Below are 10,333 nucleotides of genomic sequence, written 5' to 3'. Positions count from 1 at the left end.
CAGCACTGGACCCATGGTTTCTATTTGTCCTGAGCTGAGTGCTAAAGTAGCTAGTGTGTAGTGTGTTGGGAGGGGACCAGGCAGCCTGCTACGGCTTAACAATGATAGAAGAGTGTGTTACAGGACAGGCTCCTTCCCAGTTGGTGGGTCTGACCCTTGCTGATTCGGTTGATTCAAAACCACCCTATTTCAAACACACCGAAGATTCCCACATAGTAACCAGACAATACGTTTATTTTTCACCATTTAAAAGTAATACAGGAAATAATAAGTCCTGTATGTCAGAAATGTCTCAAAGCTCACCCACACTACACAAACCCCAGTGGCTATATCATTACTGTGGCGATCATCACAACAGAATTCATCTGAAAGGAATAGACTTAAGTCACTCAAAACAGGCTATTTCTTGGCACTAACATAAGTTGACGTAAACCAACCAATGAAACTTTGTACAAAAGTATTTGTGTTGTGTATTCAAATGTTTTTAAAAAAACAGGTATCGGGATGAAATTCACATCAATGGAAAACTTCATTTGAGAGAAGAACAGAAGAGTTGACGAAAACAGAGACAGGTTCAATCATGAGTGTACCAATGAATCCCCAAACCAACCCCTAGCCCCCTCCCCCTAGATGCTTTTGCAGATCTGAGAGGATTGGATAGGTGTAAGCAATATAGTGGAACCTTCATCTTGCCCTCTGATAGGCCAGGTGGAATTGTTGCTAAGTCAATGGTGTGAGCCGTCTCAGTCCCATTTGCTCCAGTAAAAAGCATACGCTACTTGTATTTATTTGGACAGTGAAGATAAAATGTGTACATTTCGCTCTATACTCCAGCATTTTGGAATTGAGATCAAATGTTTCATATGAGGTGACTACGGAATGTCACCTTTTATTTGAGGGCATTTTCGTACGTATCTGTTTTACAGTTTAGAAATGAAAGCACTTTTGTGTATGTAGTCCCCCCATTTGAATAAAAAAAATATTATAAGTATTTGGACAAATTCACTTATAGTGTATTAAAGTAGTCAAGTGTATACCCCCCCCCCCCCCCCCCCACAAAAAAAAATAATAATAATATGCTAAGCTCTCACCATTACCAATAACGGGAGGTTAGCATTTTTGGGGTCGGTGTGATCTTTGTTCCTCTGTAACTTTCTCACTCATCATTATTCAGGATATATTCATTACTATCCATAATCGTGGCAGCATCCAAATGAATGTAGAAGTGTTCAGAAACATCTTCTATTCTTATTTACAATAAAAGGGACTCCAGTACATTATTCACCATTCAGTTCTATTGGGCAAAACAATCTGTAACACAACCAAGACAAACTGCAAATGCATCCAACAAGTTTATAGAGTCACAAGCTTGACGTAGTCATTGCGTGCTATGAAAATGGGACCAAATACTAAACTTTTGAATACTTTAATATGCTATAAGTTAATTTGCCCAAATACTTATGAGAAGATAAAAAACATATTTGAATGGGGAGGGGACTAGATACATTAAGGTTTTAATTTCTAAACGGTAAAACATATGTATGAAAATACCCTCAAATAAAAGGTGACATGTTGTACTCTCACCTCATATGAAAAACATTTGATCTCAAATCCAAAATGCTGGAGTATGGGGCCAAATTGGCAAATTTTTGCTTCACTGTCAAAATAAATATGGTTTATAATCACAAGGACCCAGAATACCCAGCAATGAGGCCACTCCTACCCCTTTCTCACTACCATGCTGAACCAAACTGTGTTGGCTGTGCTATTTTCTTTCCATTTTTTTTCAGCAGGTTCCAGCAACTATGGTGGATAGTAACCACTAACCAGGACAGCTCAGTACAGCTTGGTTTGGCTCAGCTCAGTAGTGTGAAAAGCTCCTCAGTTTTACTTGCTCCAGTCACACCCAAAAGGTATTATTCCCATCGACCCAGTCCAGTCAGGACTCCTGTCCTCTACATGAGCCACTTGTCTTTCTCCTTGTTGAAGTGTTCGGCCCACTTCCTGGTGAGTTCCAGGTATAGATCTGACCGGTGGGGCTGGTAGTCCAGATACAGCCGCGTCACCGTCTTCCTGGGCACCGCCTTCTCAATCTGTGTCCCCTCATGCCACTCGTTGAACGACGTGATGGTCACGATCTCCGGCCGCACCGACAGCGCAGCCTGTAGGCTGGTCTCATAATAGCGTCCGTTGACCCTATTCCTCGTGTTGTGGTTGTTCCATGGCCTCACTGCGGTGTCGACGTATCCCGGCCCGGCGCTGGGCACAAACAGCAGGTTGTTACCGTCACAGAAGTCCTTGACCGCCTTCCAGTTCTGGTGAGAGGAGCCGAAGGAGAAGCCGTTGGAGGCGAAGTATGTATACATGCCGTCGAAGCCACCGGCCAGGATGTCGTGTTTGTGGCGTTCCTCTACGACCAGGGCGAGGAAGACGCCGTCGTAGAGCGTGCCGCGGAGGGTGTGGGCGCCGGCGGGGTGGAGCAGGTCGGCCCAGGCCTCAGGCGGGGTCAGGTAGGAGTCGTAGACATAGAACAGAGGAAGGATCCGCCCCGTGGTCGACCTGAAGCGGTAGAAGGCGCCATGGTTCCCGTACCTATGAGGTCAAGATTTTGTTTACTTTAGTTCATGTTTACTTATGCAGCTAGAAGCTGAATTGCAGTATACTTACAAATCAGACTTATTTTTATAGAGAAGTGAACAAGCAAGATGAAAAACATATCATGACTCCATAGGTAGCCAATTTTCCACTCCCAATGCGTATCACCTACATGGGTGATTTGATTTTACAGTCAGAGATTGTTATATAAAAGTGTGTTGTTTTACACTTGTTACAAAGCAGGAGGTTCTGCCAACACAAGGGTTCTAAATTGAGTGAAGGGCCAGATGTCTACCGAAAATGCTATTATGTGAAATGATGCTATTATTTTCAAGAGCAAATTTGGAATGTGTGAACACTGTAGATGGAGAGATCAGCATTTATAAATGTACCCCCCCCCCCCCCCCCCCCCCCCCCTCTATCTCACACTCATTCTCTCTGTGGTTTATTTTCAGGCAGATGGCTAGCACAGTTGCTTTTGCAGAAGTTGGCCTCAGTCACGATCATCACTGTTCAGTTAGCTTGACTACGATACGCTAACCCTACCGCCCTACCACAGAGGGTGTCTAAAGGTTGGGACAATGTTAAGGTGGATCACTATCATGCCTCATTATATAAAACATCTCATCTTCATATTTCTGTCCTCTACTGGTCTCGATCTGTTGGTGCACTGTAACCGGCTCCTACAAATGTAAGATCTTAAATTTGATCACCCTGTAGCAGGAGAACTTTCCTGCAGGAAATGTTAAACTTGTAGTGTATTTGAGGGTTAAAAAGGCTTCTAAAGTTTGTAATTTCCACTTTGAAATTTCAGACTTGACTTTCCCTTATGAAAAGTGTATCAACCCCTACAAAAATGTCCATGCATTTTTATCCACATAATAATTCACATACCTATTGCTGCAGGATTATTTTCCTGCTGTAGCAAACTGGCTCAAATGAAGATCCTACATATGTTTGGTCGTTGTTATAAATATGTTTGGCATGACAATGACCATAGGAGTTGACAAGACTGCACAAACAGTTCTGGGACCTGCAGGCTACTACTGGTCTCTTCCAAAGCCAAACTATTTTCATACATTTTCCCACCGGTACTAATCTTTTAGTGGCACAATTGTCTCAAGCCCTCTGAGTAAAACTCTAAAAATGAAAGTGAAATCAGGACAAAGGCCACTTGCTTTTCATTCCTCGACCTCCTTTACACCCGAAGAAGACTCCGATTTCTCCAGATCAAAGTCACTGGAAATTGACATGGAAAGCAGAGCTCTGACCTTTGGCTTAAAGTACGTGATAAGAACATCTTAATCTGTGTGAGTTTGAGAGAGAGAGAGAGGGAAGGGGGGAGTGAGAGTGGAGAGGAGAAATGGAGTGGCTGGCTAGAGGAAGTGGATGTACAGAACAGTCAAAGTCCAACCTGCTTGTTAACGTGTAGCTCAGTTGGTAGAGCATGGCGCTTGCAATGCCAGGGTTGTGGGTTTGATTCCCACGGGGGACCAGTATGAAAAAGTAGTATGAAAATGTATGCAAATCGCTCTGGATAAGAGTCTGCTAAATGACAAAAAAAGGTAAATGATAAGAGAGTAAGAGAAGAGGAATGGAGAGATGAAGACTGACCTAATTGTCAATGATGTAGTTTGAGAGAGAGAGAGTAGAGGACATGTTGATGCATAGGACAGTGGAAGGTCAACCTACTTGTCAATGATGTATTTGATGTTATCGTGCATGCTGAGGTCAGTCCGTCCCGTGTACGGCTGGATGTGGAACGCCACCTGTGTGAACCGAGTACAGATACTGATCATTATAAACTCTTAATAAAGAGGACAATACTGTCTGCAGTACACATTTTCATAGTCTTTGAAACATTATTATACCACTTGAATGTAAACACTGTCCTGTAAATGAAGACCTAATGAAAAGCAATGTTCACATCCATTAGTATATCAGCACATTACCATTTTATTGTTGCATTGAAATGCAGTAAGGCATTGACTGTTCAATGCACTGGCATAGAGAAAGAATAAGTACTGTCGATACCTCGCTTTCCAACAAAGTCACTGTATTTATACACTGTTACAAAAAAGGGTTCCAAAAGGTTTCTTCAGCTGTCCCTGTAGGATAATTATTTGGTTCCAGGTAGAGCCATTTTTGGTTCAAAAAGGGTTTTTCAAATGGTTCTCCTATGGGGACAGCCAAATAACACTTTTAGGTTCTAGATAGCACCTTTTTTTAAAAAGAGTGTATTATACAGTATGTTCTGTATGTTGACTTTGTGTCTGCATTCTGTTTGTAGAATGTCTTCATGGCAGCATCTTCTCACTAAGTTAAATTCTGGGTATGTGTAAATGTACTTTGCAAATAAAGTGATTCTGATTATTGTTCATAACCAATGCATTTCGCCATGTTGCCTTACAACTGGCATATCCATCGGTAAATAGTACTCTTAGAAAAAGGTGTTATTTAGGACCTAAAAGGGATCTTTGACTGTCCCCATTGGAAAACCCTTTGAATAAACCTTTTTGGTTCCAGGTAGAACCCTTTCCAGAGAGGTATCTACATGGAACACAAAAGAGTTCTACCTGGAACCAAAAAGGGTTCTCCTCTTTTTCTAAGAGTATAGAACCTGTTCCGTGGGTAATTCATGTGCAATATGTGTTTAATCAAATGTCATGGACTCCAGTGTCCTTCCAGAATAACAGATGAAATTGACCCTGTCAGACTAGTGTCAGAGGCCTCCGGGCTGGGATCAGCCAATCAGAGATTGCCTATAACTGGCAGATCATCTATAAATCCTTCTCTGACTCCAGGGCCTCTCTCTGTGTGTGTGGGTGTGGGTGCGTGTGTGCACGTGTGCCTGGCGATGTGAGAGCTTGTATCCTGAGTGTAAAGACATATGGTTATAGAATGGCACAGGGCAGGAGCTAAGTTCTTGAAAATTAAAAAAAGACTGGAGGGAGGAAGAGCGAAGCACTGAAGCAGAGGCTCTTAGCTCCCAGCGGTCATATCCAAACTCAGGACCTCACCCTCTCTGTCATGTCTTAAGTGATCCTCCATCCTCCTTTAAGAAAAGAAAAGTGATTTGGAGATATATTCCTTCCAGTGGTACTGCAGTGAACTTTATCTGCTGGAGATACATAATAAGCATGATACTGCTCTCTACTTTAAAGCAATAATACTCTCTACCTTTTTGAAAAATATATTTTTTTATTTAACTAGGCAAGTCAGTTAAGAACAAATTCTTATGTTCAATGACGGCCTAGGAACAGTGGGTTAACTGCCTGTTCAAGGGCAGAAGACAGATTATACCTTGTCAGCTCAGGGATTTGAATTTGCAACCTTTCGGTTACTAGTCCAATGCTCTAACCGCTAGGCCACTGGGGTTACCTTAATAGCTTAAAGTATTACCTATGGCTGTTTTCTCTCTGTGCCTCTGTCTTTGCTGCAACTGATAGACAATGCCTGCCAACCTTTCAATGAACCACACAAGGGCCTTACTTGGAGATACAGTAGATGGCATACATATACAATCTATACATCCAACCAGGATGAAATCCCTTGAGGTTTCAAAACAATTATTCAAGGGAGACCTGGAGCTGATCCACATACCACACCTTGAAAGATCAACAGGGAGTCTCTCAGCATTCAAATGACTGCTACGCTTACTGTAAACTGGGAACGTCGATCGTTATTGGAACATCTAAATATTTAACACAGATGTTTGTTTTGTCATCGTTCTTTTGCGAGACGTAATAATAAGCTAGGCCTGAGGCAGTATAATGTTTACACATTAGGCTCTGTATATTCTTATTCATGATTTAAGGTGACGATCATGTAAACAAGGTCAGTGAATGGAACAGTCAGTGTGCATATTAAAGGCTATATGAGTAGAAAAGACACAGGTCGGCACAGATACACGGAGGAAGTATGCAAGGAAAGAGATCTCTCAGTCCCTCTACCTCAACCTATAATTCCTGTTTGGCAGTGATTCTACAACATTGGTTGGAACAGAACATTGCAGCGTTAGCCCTCAGGTTAGTCATACAGAGATACAAACCGTTACTGTTGTGTAAGTTCCACAAAGACCTACAGTACTTCTCATTATTCATTCAATTCCACACTACACACACTGTTGGAAGTAAAGTCTGCACTGTCTTCTGCAAATGTAAGCCTGCCATATTCTACATATGAAAGCGGATGGAAAGAAGAACCTTGGGCTATATTTAACTAACTGCATGCACTGTACTGTGTGTGTGTGTGTGTGTGTGTGTGTGTGTGTGTGTGTGTGTGTGTGTGTGTGTGTGTGTGTGTGTGTGTGTGTGTGTGTGTGTGTGTGTGTGTGTGTGTGTGTGTGTGTGTGTGTGTGTGTGTGTGTGTGTGTGTGTGTGTGTGTGTGAGAGAGAAAGACCATCTCGTGCCATGCACACAGACCTCAGGCTGCATGATCAGCCCCAGTTATGCCTTTGAGGCCAATGTTGTGTGTGTGTACAGAACATCTCTAATTGCTTCAATAGACTGAAAGTCAAACAGTACAACAGTGCCTTGAACGATATCCCCTGAGTCACTCCTCCGTCAATTGGAAACGGTCTTTCTTCGGTTTTAAAATACTGAAGAAAAAAAAGTCTGCCTTCAGAGGACCTTGTGAAGCACCCAAAGACTTGGGAGGTTGTTGAAGAAATGTGTTTTCTCTGACTACATCAATAATATACAAGATGGAGGAAGAAAGTGGGCTAGAACAGATGGTTTTAGGCATAGAAAATACATTCCAAAACCAACATCACACACCCTAAAAAAGAAATGCATTGCGTTTGTCTTCAAGGGAATACAGTGAATTTATACATACACAGTGGCTGTTTTTGTAGTGTGAATATTTCAAAGTCTATGTATTTAGTTAGGTACAAAGGCCAGGACTGATACTCACTTAGACTACTACAACAAAGGTCTGAGTTAACGTAGTCTCTTGTGACAGACTGTTACAGAAGAATGTAGGTCTATTTTCTGAATCTCAAGTTTAGGATCTGAGTGAACAACATAACCCTTAACACCTACCAACCAATCATCACTACCAGACGGCCAGTCAGCCAGCCAGGGTTGAGGCCAATTCCTTTTGAATTCAGTCCATTCCAGAAGAAAACTGAAATTCCAATTGACTGAATTGGAATGGAATGGACCCCAACCCTGTGGCCAGACATGTATTTATTCAGTAAAGCACCAGAAAGTGTAAAAACATACCGGTTCTCTCACCAGTTACCTTGATGCTGTGTCTGTGGGCAGCGTCCATGACAGCAGGCACCAGGTCTTCACATGGCTCACCATGGTTGTCTGCAATGCCAGGCGGGTACCAAGACAGAACCAGTACCCCTGGGGCGAAACAGTTAGTGAGGACAGTCTCTGGTATGACTATTGACAGAAGGGTAGGTCTATAACACATCCCCTTTCATATGAAAGCTCAAAAGCATTAGGTGCACAACATTGGTGCAGATTGAATGGGGGAGTTTAAGTGAAGCTACTGTCAATATTTGAGAGCTACAGTATCATGTCCAGGACACCGCTTGATAATGATATTTCAGTTTGGATGGGTTAGTGGTGCCGAAATCCCTTACCTGCTGCAGCCGCTTCAATCTGCGACATGTGTGACTCCAGCACGGTGGGGTCTCTGGAACTGTATGGTCCTAGCTCCGGGTAGAAACTCGACGCTATGTCCTCCGGAGGAGTGTGTCTTCCTTTGGCGTGGCTGGCGGCGATCTTAGGGTCCCAGTGCGGTACTAGAACATGGTCCCAGTGAATATATTTACCGTCCATCTGTGGGTTGCCGTACCATAGGTAATAGAAGATTTGTACGTCGTAGAATATACTGTAGTCACGGTCGGATTTTGTGAAGACGACTTTGGTGTCGCTGGCTAGATGGGACTGACCAGGGGAAACTACCATGTCGTTTGAAACTGGCCGTCGCCGGTCGCCTCCTCTTTCCCCCACAAACTCTCCCATTCCCGGGGCCAGGTCTGAGAAGCCATCGCTGGGTTTCAGTGTTCTGAGGCCCATCATGGTCCCGAAGATGAAGAGGGTGAATAAGAAAAGTGCAATCAAAGCTTTCTTGCGCAGCCGTGTCATTTTGGTAGCTGTCCGTAGTGCTGAAGGAAGCCTAGTAGAACGCTCTGTGCTGAGGTGCTGAAGGAAGCCTAGTAGAACGCTCTGTGCTGAGGTGCTGAAGGAAGCCTAGTAGAACGCTCTGTGCTGAGGTGCTGAAGGAAGCCTAGTAGAACGCTCTGTGCTGAGGTGCTGAAGGAAGCCTAGCAGAATGCTCTGTGCTGAAGGAAGCCTAGCAGAACGCTCTGTGCTGAGGTGCTGAAGGAAGCTTAGCAGAATGCTCTGTGCTGAAGGAAGCCTAGCAGAACGCTCTGTGCTGAGGTGCTGAAGGAAGCCTAGCAGAACGCTCTGTGCTGAGGTGCTGAAGGAAGCCTAGCAGAACGCTCTGTGCTGAGGTGCTGAAGCGAATGGACAGCCAATCCGTTGAGTGCTTTCGTCGAAACTATAGCGTCGTTAGATCTATGTCAGTCTCTTCCATCAACATGTGAAGTCTTCAAGTACACACACTTAGCATGAGAAAAATGTGGGAAAAGCCACTCAATCTCTACAGTGGTTTGTGCGTTTCGTCGTAGAGTTCAGTGCCAGCGTTCGTGGCTTGAGTTCGATGTCTGACTTGGAACGCAAAGAATCAAATGCATGTCCCTTCAAACATCTAAGATATAGCCTGTGAAACCATCACCATTTCCTGGTAATGTGTTTTGAAACGAATCTCTCCTTTGTGTTTAGTTTTCTGCTTCTATCCACGAATAGCACATATGTCTCTAGCATTAAGGTTTAGCTTCTCATAACGACTGACTGTCATTACCACTTCGGGGCATCGTCATATTAGGGTTTTTATGCTTTCCGACCGCGGAGAGTTCATTTGTGGATTTCCCTGAGAAAAACAGAGAAAGCATGTCGCTCTGATCGTATTTCAAAAGCCAATCTCTCGAGTTTTCCCCCCAAACTGTGCCTCCACACTCCCAGTTGCTCTTCTGGACTGTTAATTCATCACATAGTTCGCAGCACAGTTACCTTTGTCTTCTGCAAGTGCTCTCCGCTCGCGTGCTACCCCTACCCCTTTTTTATCCGCGTCTCTTATCTACCTCGATTATGCATTTGAACCTGCTCTTCCGGGAGCAAACCATTATAATCCATCACGTTTTCAGAACGATAGAATTGGTCGACATTTAATAGTCTGCGCTAGGTCGATTTGCGGTTTTAGGCAGACTGTTTTTATATCTATCGTTTTCTCGCCACACACAGCAGGAGAAGGAGGAGGAGGCTGAGCACAGCGCTCGATGGTGCGATGCGGGGGCGAGCAGAGTGGGAGGGATTAACCCTGGTTTTAAAATGTATGGATTAACCACTGCCTTGAGGAAAATAGAGCGCGCGTGGAACCAATGGGTAGCCTATTGCTTTTGCCTTAGTCTACAGAACAATGTGGTTACTTTAACTCAGTATCTATGGAAAGAAGTAGACTACGTTGCATTCTCTTGCTATCCTTCTATTTCAAAAGATCCTCCTATTTCAAAGCCTTTCTCTCACGGATCAGTTGGCTGTTCACACTATAGGCTATGTGGGCTATATGTTACAATATGGACACATTGATTTACATCTACTATTTATTGAACAAAAGAGATTCAACTTGTACGATTTTGGCTATATGATACAGCCT

General features: G+C 43.5%; 1 protein-coding gene across 1 annotated transcript; it reads right to left on the bottom strand.

Annotated features, from left to right (window-relative positions):
* Nucleotides 1-1,275: 1,275 nt before the first annotated feature.
* LOC129820052 (glycoprotein endo-alpha-1,2-mannosidase-like protein) lies at nucleotides 1,276-9,969 on the bottom strand. Its single transcript, XM_055876872.1, has 4 exons — nucleotides 8,193-9,969; nucleotides 7,841-7,950; nucleotides 4,288-4,364; nucleotides 1,276-2,592 (listed from the first exon to the last, which is right to left on the bottom strand). The coding sequence occupies exons 1-4, from the start codon at nucleotides 8,698-8,700 to the stop codon at nucleotides 1,956-1,958; spliced, it is 1,332 nt and encodes a 443-aa protein (XP_055732847.1). The 5' UTR covers nucleotides 8,701-9,969; the 3' UTR covers nucleotides 1,276-1,955.
* Between the last annotated feature and the right edge of the window lie 364 nt (nucleotides 9,970-10,333).

The sequence above is a fragment of the Salvelinus fontinalis genome, chromosome 22 (genome assembly GCF_029448725.1).
Source record: "Salvelinus fontinalis isolate EN_2023a chromosome 22, ASM2944872v1, whole genome shotgun sequence".
Taxonomy (NCBI): Eukaryota; Metazoa; Chordata; class Actinopteri; order Salmoniformes; family Salmonidae; genus Salvelinus; species Salvelinus fontinalis.
The sequence above is the reverse complement of the archived record's forward strand: the minus strand, read 5'-3'. Positions and strand labels throughout refer to the sequence as shown.